This window comes from Salminus brasiliensis, chromosome 2 (assembly GCF_030463535.1).
Source record: "Salminus brasiliensis chromosome 2, fSalBra1.hap2, whole genome shotgun sequence".
Taxonomy (NCBI): Eukaryota; Metazoa; Chordata; class Actinopteri; order Characiformes; family Bryconidae; genus Salminus; species Salminus brasiliensis.
The window spans coordinates 24,589,486-24,604,509 of record NC_132879.1 but is presented as its reverse complement, the minus strand read 5'-3'; the positions used below and the strand labels follow the sequence as shown (position 1 = coordinate 24,604,509).

The 15,024-nt window shown below is 37.3% G+C and overlaps 1 protein-coding gene across 9 annotated transcripts in view; it reads right to left on the bottom strand.

The window, feature by feature from the left end:
* Nucleotides 1-15,024, bottom strand: part of cadps2 (Ca++-dependent secretion activator 2) — a 133,750-nt gene that overhangs the window by 99,601 nt on the left and 19,125 nt on the right. For all 9 annotated transcript variants that reach the window (XM_072671339.1, XM_072671357.1, XM_072671347.1 and 6 more), the window contains exon 2: nt 10,589-10,702. In XM_072671339.1, coding sequence (XP_072527440.1) covers nt 10,589-10,702 — 114 coding nt within the window. The remainder of the gene's footprint in view (nt 1-10,588; nt 10,703-15,024) is intronic.

The following is a 15,024-nucleotide window of genomic DNA, read 5'->3' as shown; positions in this document are numbered from 1 at the left end:
TGAACTGAAATGAACTCTATTATTATTATTATTATTATTATTATCACCATTACCCACCATTACTGTTATTACACTTTCCATTCTCCATTATATTAGTTATTATATTATGATTAGATCAGCACACCTGAGCAGAAGTACAGTCTTATGTGGAGGTTGTAATTTTACTTTTAGTAATTTACAGTCATTTTTTAAGAAACATCCCCATCAAAAGATACAAATCTATTTGTAGGGGCCTTTCTGATATAAAGTGTCATAACTCACCATTCAGATTTAAGGAGTGAATATTCCAATAACTAAAGTCAGCTGATATCATTATCAGGATTATGAACTACACGGAGTGCAATAATTTTTATTTTTGAATTGTCAATCCTTAGCTGTTCACTAACACACCAGGGGTGGAGCTTTACACATTTCTTAGTAATTGTGTTGACTTCTGTTCTTTTGCTCTTATTTTCTTTATTTTTACTAAAATTACTGATCTTGTGATACCAGTGAGCAGGTGGTGGCTGTGAGATTAGCTCTTGTCTCTGCAAACCGGATAGTATTCCTCACATCAGAGCTGTTTATTCATTGCAATACAATAAAAGGCACTAAATATTGGTGCTTTATTGGCTGGGTTTTCACCACCAGCTTATTTTATCAGTGTAAATAATGCTTTGACCAGGCCCTAATCTTTCTGGGTTCTTTCAAAAACACAATTTGACATCAGGGGTCCTGAGGCAGACCTCCACCTCTGTTTGGCCTAAGTGAATGCCACACAGATGGATGCTACAGCAGCACTCTATTTTCTAGTATGCCCTGATCCCAACTATAACATCAGTACAGAAGGGAAGAATTTCTGCAGGGCCTAATCCTCCATCTTTAATTCAGAGCACAATCTCTCAATCGATGACTGCAGCAGAGGCAAAACCTTCTATCTGAGAAAAGTTTTCATGGACTTCATAAACTACTATAGAGCCAGCAACTAAAAGAATCTGTAAATACTAGGACCGGGAGATGCGGCATGAACACACTTTCGTGCTACTTCACAAACTTTTCAGGGGGTCACATTATTTCCTTCTTTGCTGACCTCAATATTGTCCATTGTGATTGCTTAGCGAGGAAAGCCCATTAACATGAATGAGCTGGTATATTGACTTTAAAATCGCTTAAAAACAAAAACAAACAAAAAAAAAAAAAAAAACAGTGAGTGGTTTTACTGTATTGTATGTACTGTATGAATTAGAATATTTAAAAGTGAATTGCTTTTTAGAAGGGTGCAACTGTATTATGATATATTATAATTATATCAGTAGCAATAAATGGTCTACACACTACAACAATATCATTCATCTTTTTTTGGGGTAGAATATACAGTACAAATAAATTAGTTATAGGGACAGGTGTATGGACATATGATAAGAAATCAGTGGAGGCACATAAAAAAAAAATCTATGGAAAAATAATTACAGTGTAAATGAAAAATAATAAGTGTTCCCCTCACAGCGCTACAAGTAAAGCTATGCTATGTTAGGCTACATGGCTTATTTGAACCATTATTGTGACAAGCCAAGACCACACCAGAGCTCATTGTTTTAAAAGGACAATCAATATGTTCATTCTGAGGCAATATCGCAGGGGTGCTGTGTCCGAAACTGTGCCCTATTCACTATATAGTGACATGAAATACTCATAACTCTTTGCTTGGTTTGAAGATGTGTGTGCATTTTTCTCTGAGGAAGACCGACGTTTATGCTTTGCCATCTGCTGTCGCACCGCAGCGACGTCTCAGTGATCTGGAGTAGGGGACAGTGAATAGGGCACAGTTTTGAACACAGCTATGGTTACTAATAGGTTTCTAAAACCACATCTGGACATTTTTCACCCCAACAAAGTCACACGCCTTCTATTTATACATCCACCTACGACTTACAATACTCAATGAATGCATTCTATGGCAACTAGAAGTACTGATGATTTACACAATATGGATAGAAAAGTACACGGACATCTGTGAGACAAATGATGTCATTTATTGCAATAATGATATGCATCGTCCAACATCCTTGATCTTGAGTCAAGAAGCACAGAAACTTTGACGGAAAGAAATAAACAAAGATTCTTAAGGACTAAAGGCAAACTCTGCCGTTTGCTACACAGACCACAGCTCTGTCCTTAGGTCTTAAATCCAACAGGTTGCTTGGTAACCTGGCGGTCCTCATAAAAATGTGATAGTGTTGTGAGTGTGTGCGCACAGAGAGAGAGAGAGCGCTCAGATGGATATGGCTGGACATTAATTTTGTATTAAGTATGAGAATAGCACACGGTTTGGATCTATACAAGCAGCTCCCCTGTGTACTGCGTTTGTAAAACATACAGAATGCTGTAAGAAAGCTGTGATAAAGAACAACAAATCAGGCATCCAATCCATATTTAATAGCCAGATGGACATTTAAGATACAGAATGAAAAGAGCACAGCCCATCCATATGAGAGCTGAAGAAGACTGACATATCTAAGCTACGCTTTCTGGAAACAGTTCAGCACCTTACATCATTGATGTGCGGTCTCGATACACTGCTGTCTTTAAGGCTATAGCAGCTGATCTGCAGCTAGAAGCTAATGACTCACTTCCATCAGGCACTTTCCCAAAAGCACTAAAAACAGCTGCCATTAAAGCAATTCCTGAAAGAGAGAACTCTGGAACCCTCTGTATTAAACACCAAATAGACCAGTCTATCCTTTATAGCCAAATGTAATTTTCCTCAACCAACTCAGTCAAGTAATTTTAAGTTTAAATGGGTAACTAAAGAGCTAAAGAGAAGGGCTCATTAAGCTTTGCCACAGAAGAACCACAGAAGAACAGTTTGTTCTTGTTTAATATCTATGGAAGACAAGCGTCCAGAACCTTTTGTAGTACCTTTATTGTTAGGAGCGTACACAAAATCAACAGTACTCTATTAAATATGTAATTCAAACAATGATTAATTGTAATAACTGATTAATCCGATAGTTGTTCCTTCAATAGCTACAACAACAAGTAGTCAATTTCAACTATCCTACCACCATTCAGAAATTCTATTGAAAATGCAAGCCAGATCTTCAGGAAGAGAAACGAATGGTTGAGCCGTTAACTAAGACTGAGCACTAGCATGGTCAGTCTGGCACAGTGCATGAAAGATCTTAAGAGTTCCCTTAGGACTCTAAAAAAGTATTACACACAAAGCCTCTTTAAATGCCCCCTTAAGATCTGTAGATGGTGATGTAAATGGTGTTTCATGGCTAGCAATTTGAAGCTTGAATATATACATGAGAAATGGTCCAATTAGTCGGTACAGGCAGAGTTAGGATAAGAGGACTAGGATAAGCAACATTACATTCCTCATGCTAAGGGGTTCTTTGTCCTTAGGGGGTACAAATTTGAAAGTGGTGTAGGTGTAAGAGCAATTCTCTATGACGTTACAGGCTGCAACCACAGTCGCAAAAAAAATCAGGCTTCATGCAACATTCCATAGGTGAAGGAACTCAACTCCTAATACTTCAGGTTATTTTATGCAGCTAGGCATAGCTCATTAAGAGGTCAGTGACTACAGCACGAGGTTCCAACTCTTTATTCCCTGCAGAACTATAAGAAAAATAAAGATTTACAGGCTTCAAGACAATAACAATATTAGATATTCAAGAGGTAAACAAGGACAAACACACAGTGCATAGTGCAAGTCTTACTTACAATAGCTTAGTTTCCAAGAAATCACATGAAATCATTTCACATGAAATCATTTCACATGAAAGCAATTCTTGCTTTGGGAATTTTCACCCATTCCCTTTTGCAGAACGCTTCTGGTTCTGTGGTATTCTTAAGCACATCTTACAGCTCAGCATATTTAAGATCTAGCCATAGATTTTGAATGATGTTTAAGTCAGGAAACTATTTCAAAAGCTTTAGTCTGCATTTCTTGAAGTAGTGGAGTCTCTGTACTGTAATAGCAAGGCCTCTGGCATCTGGTTTTGAGATCAAAAGATAGTTATGCCTCACTGGCTCACTCATCATGTGATCTTGAACCCAAACACAGTCCACGGTTCACCGCCCTATGGTGGTAGATTTTATTTAGCTTCTTCAGTTTCTTGACAGTCTGTTACATTTGCTTCCTGAATGTGCTGATATGTAGAGGAATTGACCATTCCATCTACATGTGTGATGTTCCCTGTGTCACAACCCCCTTAAAAAGATCCATGCATATGTTTAACAGTTGGTAAGTGGTTCCATTTTGCCAGTGTTGCTCATTTTGTGCCTCTAAACATAGACAATTCCTCAATACAATGTTTTCTATAGAAGACCAATTTTGGTTCCATAACACAATGAACACAATTCTGAGGGTTGTCCAGATCAAGTCTTGACTTCCACTGTCCACCATTCTGATTACATTTCTGAGCTAGAAGCATTTTGATAGCCCTTAGTTAGACTCAGATCCTCTGAGCTGAGTAAAAGAGTCCATGGTTATTGTGTTAACACAAGGTTTACACACTGGAATTGGAATTGTCTTAAGCTGATTCTTGACACCTAACTTTTACTTAGAGGGTATTCGTCTTTATTGGTTGAATCTCCTTTACATTACCATTACTAGCAGAGTCTGGTGGTGATGTGCTGCTCTTCAGTACCAACAACACAATTTTCTCCTGAAGTCACCATTGTTTTTTCCTGCGTTGCCAGCTTTGATTAGGGCTTTCATGAGTGGGCTAGGTTTACATAAATTTTGAGTGTGTAAATATAAATCAAAACTGTTAGAAAACAACCCAGGTTATGCTGGATTTTCTTTTCAGTGAAGACATAGCAGGTGTTCACGGTAAGTCAGTGCCATGTACTACACTCAACTCAACTGAATTCAGCTATGCCAAGGCAAATATGATATTCTGTCATTTTCATAAAATCCAAGACTGCCAGAAGCCAATGAAAACTCCAGATGCTCTGCAAAGTCTGTAATGCAGCCCTTTTCAGTTTGTTTTAGGGCCTTTTTGTTTCAGACAGACAACAACATTTGGCCCTGAAAACCTCTTAACAGAATGTGAAGAGGCATCCAGTGGGTTTTGAGGAGTTTAAACATTTAAAATAGTTCAAACTGAGCAGTAAACTGAATTCAGCCTGCTTCTGCAGGGTAGCCCGTCACATCATTTGACTAGCAGTCATTGTCAGCCAGGCTACCACGTTTCTATGAATCACGTTTCTTTTGCCCCTCGTTACACGGTACTCTTCCCAAAGCTCTGCTACAGGTTGATCTTCAGTTTATCTGTCCATTCAACCTTGTCCAAATACTCTACAGGCGTTTCATGTCCTCTTTTGTTTAGAAAACTATGATCTTGAACTGATATGTATCATAGTTTGTATTTTTATATGCCTTATATATTTGATACTTATATTTACTTATACTTATACTTATATTGAAATTTGATGTCAGCCTGGGAGGACAGAAATGTTTTCCTCTTAAATGTATTCATTGTTTATCAAAAGCCAGACTAGGCTGCTTGCTAGGGCTGCAATAAAGTATAAAATAACTAATGATTTTTTAATTAACTTGATTTTTTACGTCATTCAACACCTAAAAAAAAGTAAAAATAAAATGCGTCATACAGCCTTACACACAACTCAAAGGGAAAATTCTTCTTTAGAGGAGCTGAAAGCATTTTTACAAATATACATAACATGACCTTGAAAATAATCTATATTTTGAATAAAAGATAAGGCCTGGGATTTCCTGCAGATGACCGTTCCTGCTCATTCAATAGTCTACATTCTCCTAAAATGGTCAAGCACCACTGTCATGTCTAGTGTCAATCGTCTTATAAAAGAACATCTACATCAAGTGTTGCCATATGCTTCATGCATTGCTTTCCTTAGTGTAGAGTAAGGGTGCAACAAAGGGCGACCTTTGAGTGAGGCTATTGAAGAACCACATTGGTTATCTAAAGAACCATGTTTGAAAGAGAGATTTGAGTGTGAGAACGGTTACATAGTCTTAAAGTTCTTTGCGTTTCATGTGTGTGACATGTCTGTTCTCACACTCACCTTAAAGAACCATGTATTAAAAGAACTTTGTGTAACTTAATATATCAGAAGGCACAAAAGTGTTATTTTCAAGCTCAAATGTAGAATAGATCTATACCTTCTGTGAGCACTCTGATGGACAACAAACTGTCCGCATACTTTTGGTCTCCTAAAACATGAGACATCTATATATAAGTACAGCTATAATTCCTGCATGGTTCACCTAAAGCTGAAGCTAAAGCTTGAAGCTGTATTCCCTCTTGCAGTCACCCTGCCCTTTATACCATCCAAAACAACAATACTTGTACCTGTCTGAACACTTACAGACACACTGATCATACATGTTTAACAGTATATTTAGATATTACAGCATTATTCAGAAATGAGTGAATGGAACCACTGAGCAGAAATATGCTGGAGTGATGGCACACAGAGACGCAAAAGACCCTTAAATCCAAGCCACTCTTGCATAACTGTGTTAAAAGGGGATAAAAAATATTTCTGTCAGTGTGTGAAATTTATGTGACAACCATCACCAAAATGTTAATTAGTCGGAAATTAATCAGCATTTACGCAACCATGTACTCCCTAGATACCAGTCATGAATATGTAAGGAGAAAATAAATTACCACTTTTCACTTTGAATTAATTAACAAGTAAATTAGCCAACATGCTGAAACTTTTGATGTGTTTTATATGTCATGGTGCACCAGCTCTCTGGTCACTTGCCTACGGTTCGACTCATTTATACTGCATATATACAAAGATTAAATATTTGCTGTTCATTGACATAATGAACACTACCACAATATAGGCCTACATGCGTGGGAACTGGCTAAGACTCGTTTATTGAAAATCAAGAAGAAGAAAAAAAACAAAACAAACACTTTCTCCTTGGGGGATCAACCTTGGCAGCTGCATGTTTAAAAAACATGCATTCCTGAACCATTCCTGAGCTATACTCGAGCATGGTTATATTCTTGTACTCCTAGGATCTTCTATTTTGCAGACCTTTGCCTACTACTGGGGTCAGCGACCAAAATGAGAGGACGAGCCATTCGGTCCCATTTTGACAAAAATTACACAATTATGAAAGCCGCACCTTCTACACTGTTATACGGTTCTCTTACTCTTCTGCACTTTAAGGCCATCACACACACACACAGACTGGACAGAAAGGTTTATTAAATTTACTTCAATGCATCCATCCACTCACTCACCTTTATTTAATCACAGAACAATTGTAATTACATTAAGGGTGACCCTTACAATGTAGCTGGCCCTATACAGAAATCAGGGATAGAAGAAATAAGAGTAGTAAAAACAAGCAAAAACAACTTATGAAAAGCTAAAAATAATAATTAAACATTAAGTCATGAAAGTAGAAAATAAATCTGAATAAACCGTTAAAATTGCAACTAAAAAGTAAAATGTGATAAATGAAAACTTTAAAATGAAACAAAGACCAAATAAAAATACTATTAAAAATACTGTTGTTATTTTAAGACCATTTTATGTTACTGATATTGATAAAATAACAGCATAATAATACAATTACACTTTAAAAGAACAATGAACCTTTAATCATTAGTAGTTTCAGAGATGCATGTGTTTGGTAATAATTTTGTACTGCTGTTAAAAGTGCATACAAGAGCATATTTGTAAAGTTCTGAGAGAAATTAAATGGTACTTTAAGTCATGGAAAGCCACAACCAATAAACGGTGAATGATTCTGGCGGCATGTAAAGCTGGGAGTTGTTTGGACACTGCACAGTGTGATGTGTTTGAAGTACCACAACCTTTAGGTTCACTGGAACCTAAACTGAGCAAAACTCTCATGTATGTGTTGCTATGAGACCAGCAGTGAAAGCAGTACACATCCTAGGGAGAATTAGCAGCTATGTATATTACATACATTCCAGCAATTGCAAGTATTATTTTTAAGCTGTGTCAAGAGTGTTTCGAAATTAATTAAACAGCTAATGAGCAACACACTGTCCACTTACTTTTGCTCAACAAAATGGGAAATATGTAAAAAAATAATAATAAGAAGAAGAAGAAAAAAAGAAAAGAAAATAAATTACCACTTTTCACTTTGAATTAATTAACAAGTAAATTAGCTAACATGCTGAAACTTTTGATGTGTTTTATATGTCATGGTGCACCAGCTCTCTGGTCACTTGCCTACGGTTAGACTCATTTATACTGCATATATACAAAGATATATATAAACTGTGTCAGAGTGTTTCGAAATTGATTAAACAGCTAATGAGCAACACACTGTCCACTTACTTTTGCTCAACAAAATGGGAAATATGTAAAAAAAAAAATAACAATAATAAAAAAAAAATAAAAAAAAAAGAATAAATTGGTAATTCCTACAATGTTTACCCACATTGGAGGCGTGTACACTCAAAACTGCTGAATTCTATTTTAACAGTCTGTGTACAAATCCAAAACAACAGTAACTGCTGACTGAATAGTCTTACATGTTTTTCGGCATATCGTTGAAACAAGTCCAAAGGGACTTGTACAACTCGACAGTCTGTTTACAAACCCAAGAGAAGCCAGTGTAACGATGCAAACTCCATATTTCAAAGTTATGACTCTAATGTAATGTCTATAGCAGGACACTGATGTCCCTGGTGACTCACTTCTGCTCCTTATGTTTTTGGCGTTAAGAAAACGAAAGTCGATGAACTGCCTTGATACGTGCAAGATATCCACTGCATAACAATGAGAGTCTTTGATCACCCAACTCAACTCTACATGACTGACTACCAGGAAAAAAAAAAAAAAAACTTCAAATGGGGTCCTACCCATTCTCTAACATTAAAAAGATGAATGATCTGATGTGGCAAGCTTTTTATGTGATATACTGTGCCTGTTTCGTTCTAGATGTCAACAGAAGTGGAGAGAACAAAGAAGGAACAAAGAAAGAGCAGAGAAAGAGCAGAGAAAGAGCAGAGAAAGAGAGAGAGAGAGAGAGAGAGAGAGAGAGAGAGAGAGAGAGAGAGAGAGAGGGTTAAGGCTGCATACAAGAGTGTTCCTGTTTAGCATCCCACACATACCATTACAGCCTATTGATTTCCAATCCTTTACCAGATGCTTATAAGAAGAGCGTCAAGCTCAACTCTAGAAGGAAATGGCGTTTTAGTGCAGACTTAGAAACAGCAGATTCTTCATATATTATCTGTTAGCTGGGGTTAAAGTAGGGAAAGGATGGGACATCGCTCCTCACACCAAGGCCATTTTCTACCTCAAAATAAACATTTTCTGATGCTAATTTAACATCGAAATGAAAACTTCTTAGGGAAGGAGAGAGGTGTCGCTTGCCAGGTGTACCTGAACCCTTGCCAGTGTTGATGATAGAAAAGAAACAGTGGTGAAAAGATCAGACCACAGACAACACTGTTTTTGTGAAGGAGCTCTTCAGGGACTTCAGACACAGGCTGTATTACGATATGGAAGGGCAAGACCTGATTCTTTTCAGGGTTGTCTGCAGGTCCTTAAAAGTCTCAATCTGCCCAAAAACACATGCTTCAAATAAGTATTAAACAATCTTAATAGTACATGGTCTTAGATTTTAGGACACAGACAGGCATCCTTTTTTGGAATTCTTTTTTTTGGTGATTTTTAATTAATGATCTTTGTGCCAGACTGGGAGCAGAACATTGTCATCAGCAGTGTGGTGTTGCCTGGGGCAGAGCCTCCAGAACTCTCCCATTTGCTGGCTTACCTTTCTTCTCACTAGACCATCAAACACCCTCAGCATTTAAAACTGAATTTGACTTAATGCATAAAATAATACATATAATCATATACTGAATAATCCTACATTGCTAATACAGGGTTGTGCATTAAACTAATGCTACCTGTTGTTCAGTTATACAGCTGCACACATTTTTCTGCAAGTATTGCGAATATTGACATATTGGCAACAATAAAATATAAATATACCATACCATTTTGCACATGCTAATAAAACAAACAACTGCAACCATCATTGCAGATGTATTTTTATGTGATGATTCTTAAAGTGGCCTCTTAAATGTATGTTTGACTAGGGGGGAAGCAATATGACAATGTTTTAACCAGATAATGGTCATTGTGAAATCATGTGTTATTGTGATAAACAATAGATTTTTCTGAACATATCATGGATTTCGTCAGTGCTGAAAGAACAAGTGTGGGGCAGTATATGAACAGCGGTTTTTAAGAATCAGTTGTTACTGATTTTGTTGTCAAAATATTGCTTTATAAGTACTGTGTACTGTGAAGATGTCTTTAAATATTGTGACAGCATTTGACCACTCTTAGTTAGTATGTGATGCACTAATAACTCCTTTTTGTAATTCATAATTTTGTAAACTCCATTTGTTAAAAAATAAAATAAATCAAACTAAGTAAAAAAGATCTCACTTTATCTATACACACAAAATAAAACAATAGAAGATTAGAAATTGGGATTTTGGACAATTAATCACAGCCATGGCTGAGCACGTACAAGCAGATGATCATTAAGATGTTTTCCAGCTAAAAACAGGTGTTTAAAATAGGAAAGCCTTGCCTCATAGTAACTGCGCACGGCATTGCAGAAAGCCTCATCCGCTACAATCTGCGTATCTCCTCTTAGGAATGCCTGAAAGCGCTCCTTCACTGCCTGCAACTGCTGCTTGTTGAGCTGAAGAAGAAAACACAGAGGAAGAAAGAGCATTAGTGAAAACACAGGAACATGACCAAATGCTAATAAGTGAATACTTTTAGTCAGCTCCCTGACTGTAACTCCTAATGCCCAGTGATATGGAAGATAACATTTCTTCAGCAATTGACTATGCTAATGCTAATATAATCATACTCATTTCACACTCAAATCCATCTTTAGCCTCAGAGACAGTTATGCTGATAATGGTAGCCTGGGTTTGATAATATGTTACAGGTTTTAGTTGTGGCACAATGATTAGCTTTTATTAATGCAGTTTCAAATTACCGAACATTCTGTGGATACTGAACTGAATCATTTCCCAACCCATAAGTTTTTATTCACAAAACCACCACACACACACACACACACACACACACACACACACACACACACACACACACACACACACACACACACACACACAAAACTTTATTAGTCAGAAAAACATCTACTGTGCACTCATAATACGGAAATGTGAAGGTGGGAGTAGTTTTTTCAGTGTTCACAGAGGCACCTGGTGGAGCGGTGTGATAAATGCAATAAAATTAAAATTATGTAGGTAATGTAACGTAAATGTCATTGTAATGTTATGAAGAAATGTTCACAATATTTGATCTGCATTATCATATATATATATATATATATATATATATATATATATATATATATATATATATATATATATATATATATATATATATATATATAGTGTAAACACACTTTCATGTCAGAGAAGACGAATACTAACTTAAAGGATAACAAAAGAACTGTATAAATAAAGAACATATGAAGGGGGGAAAGAGCTTTTGGGGATTTTATCACTTGGGGGGTATTGTAGTAGAAACTCATACAGAGTTTCACACATTAAACATTAGATTTTTAAGGACCTAAGGATTGGACAACAATACTGGAATTGTCAGATAATACGGCGATTACGACGATGACAACGACTACTACTACTACAAACTTAATGTAACTTATTTCTGGATCATATGATATTAGCTTCAGGTTGTTTAGGAGATGCTGGGCACCTAAAGTAAAATTTCAGGTTTTAATTCATATTACATTTGTAAATTGTTGTACAATTTGTTGGATTTCCCAGTGTTCCCGGTGTATCTATGGCAAGGTGGCAGTTCACTGTTCATTGAGCTAAGGACAAATGTTAAATCAATACTTGGAAAATAAAGAAAACAATACAAACTCAAAATAAAAACCAGAAAGATGAGCAACAAATACCAAACCAGTGAAACATGAACCAGACATATCGCAATGTTATATTTAAACTGCCATACTGATTCTCAAAAACACAGTATGTACTTTTAATGAATAGCTCACATGCAAACATGGAAGACAGTGGTTCAATCTGTGTTGTGTTTAAACCTTGAAAGCCAGAGAAAAGTGTTGTCTTCAGATCCCACTGTTCTGAATGCATAAACAACTTTTTTTACTCAGATTTTAGGCATATATGATTTTTTATACTGACAGTTTTGCTAAATTTTAATTTAAAAAATAAATCTCAAAATGTCACCATGCTTACAGTATCACAATACATTAAATCAGAACCGCTAATTCGTGCTATGCAAAATATCACCAGGTTCTTGCCAATACACAGCCCTAGTAACAACATTAAACAGTTAACAGGTCAACATCCAACAATGCAAAGCAAAAGGGTACAAGAACCCAATAAACAACCTAGAACACCTGCAGAGGATAACAAGAGGACAGGGATAGAAAATAGGCAGAAAATAGGTGGGAACACTAAAGATTGGGCGGGGCTGGGGCGGAGACAAGGGCCAAGACAAAACAGCCATGTGCTACAGTGCACATAGCGGAGCAACGCAAAACACAGACACAAAGACCAAGGTGTGCAGAAATGAGGGCAAGGGAGGGACACACATGACACTCTGTAATGCTAATCCATGTGTTTATGCATCAAGACCAACAGACTGGCATGAGCCAATATCTCTTCCTTTTAACATACACAAACAAAAGCGTTTCCACTCTTAATTATTGCACTGCTTTAATAACTTCATGCTTCATGGTGGCCCAAAAAAAACACCTAATACAGATTTGTATAAACAGAAGCTTAGTAGAAAGAAATTCTGTATAGCTTTTGCCACCGTCTTGCTTTCCTTTCAGACAGTGAAAGTCTCTGCTGGAGCAGCACTAATGCAGCCTACAGGCAGCGACAGTCATTAAGAGGTGCAATCGAGTGCAGGGATGTGACATCAGCAGCCAGCAACAGTGCAAAATTCACTTCTCTCACGTCTGCCATTCACTCGCACGGCCTTGGTGTCTCGCACATCTTCTCATGCTGCAGAGCTTCACCATTCTTCACCTTTCTGTAAGAATCACAGTCAGCCTTCTTCTTCTACTGAGGGAAAAAGTTCCAAGTGAAATGTATCCTGTTGTCTTTTTCTTATTCAAATTTCCACTAAACATCCACCATCCTGCCAGATGTCTCTTACAAGAGTGATTCGGAATAGATATATTGTGATGTTCATATCAGTCAGCTGCTATCTGCTCTCAGTGTCACTCCCAGTTTCTGTAGTTGGAGGGACAATCAAATTTTTGACTTTTAGCAAAACTTGTATTGACATCATATTTTAATATTTTCATGCGATAATATAGATGGTCTTAAATGTTGCTGATCTGGCAAATGGTGTAAACCGTTTGGATGCACCAAGTGATTCGGACAGATTGCTGCGTTTTGCAGTTTTTGGACAGTGAGACAAGTAAGGGGAGGGAATAAAACAAAAACAAAAAACAGCTGCAGTTGGAAGAACACTTTTATGTACGCCAACTGATAGAGTATAAAAAGTATGATTTCTTTCGGAACAGTCTTGTTGGCAGTGCTTAGTTCCCTTCAACCACCCACCCATCCATAAACAAACATGGACATAATATCAGTGTTCATCACGCAGCAACAAATTATACAGTTACACAGATTCATTTACAAATACTATATGTTCAACTACAGAGTTTAAGATAAAGTCATGCTTCTCATAAATGATTACTGGCAAATGTTTGGCAACTACCCTATGGTTTCCTTTACGGGTCTGCTCTGCATCAGCAGCTCATATGTTCTTTTCCAAATAAAGGGAAACACACTGAAATGAATGTCCATGATAATCGGCCACACAGTGCAGATGCAGTGCCTTATTCAATCAATAACATGGACCATTTTCATTGGTCCATTTGTCATGAATGTTCTCTCACTTATAGAAGTGAGATTTTGGAGCAACAGTGATGAAATGTTACTGGATTTATAACTGCTACGGTTCCAGAGAACACCACACTGTGTATGTCATAGGAAACCATCCAGAACAAGACGTTATTTGAGGTTACACTTTAACATGTGATAGATCTGTGTTGATATTTATCGAGCTGGCAGACAGACTGCAATCACAGATCCATTTTTCAGACAGATTTATGATGTTCAGATTTGCTTGAGTCTAGTGCTGCTCCTCTGGCCTGCCTGGCAGACTTTAGAGCTCTTTTGCTCTCTACTCCTGTCCTTCATTGATGCTGTTTTGCTTTGCCACTCCCTGAGCATGACAGTCCTCTGTATTGTCATGGCAACATCACCCACCGCGTGGCAAGACTCGGTTTCTGAGGACAAGCCAGGCAACAGCACATTAAGTGCAGCGTTGTTGTTCTATATCAGGGTGAGCATGGCTAACACTACTAGCACTGGACCTTCTACTGCCTAGTCAAAAGAACGCAAACTAGCCATGTCAGGGAATCTGAGCTGCTGTTGAAGTAGATAATTACAGGCATTCCTCTATACATATTTGTATTATATAGCATCACACATTCACACAGAACAGGTGAACACTTATGGGAAAACTGTACTGCTACAGTCTTGTGAATTCAAATAATTGGCTTATTATCAAGGTTTACCAATTGCTTTCTTGAAAGAAACACAGATGGATGCAGGGTGAAGCATGGTAATTGGTTTGCAGGAGCAAGTGTGTCAACTGTGTGGCAACACTTCTATTCAAGCTTTTCCTCACTATACACCTGAGGCTCACATACTAGCACAGAATGCGAACCATGTGTGTAGAGAAAGCTGAACTTACAGAAAGCTTCCACCTGTTTCTCAACACAGCTGCAGAATTTAATGATCAAAACATAAACAAAAGTCATTACGAGTGGTTGGAAGTGAAGTGCTCTGTTCTAGAGAGTCATAAACATCCACAGTCATGATTGGAAGCAGGCGCCCAAAGTGTTCAAATGCCCCAAAAAGCCACTTTACACAAAGGTATTTCTATATTGTTTAGATCTTCTGCTTATTGTAT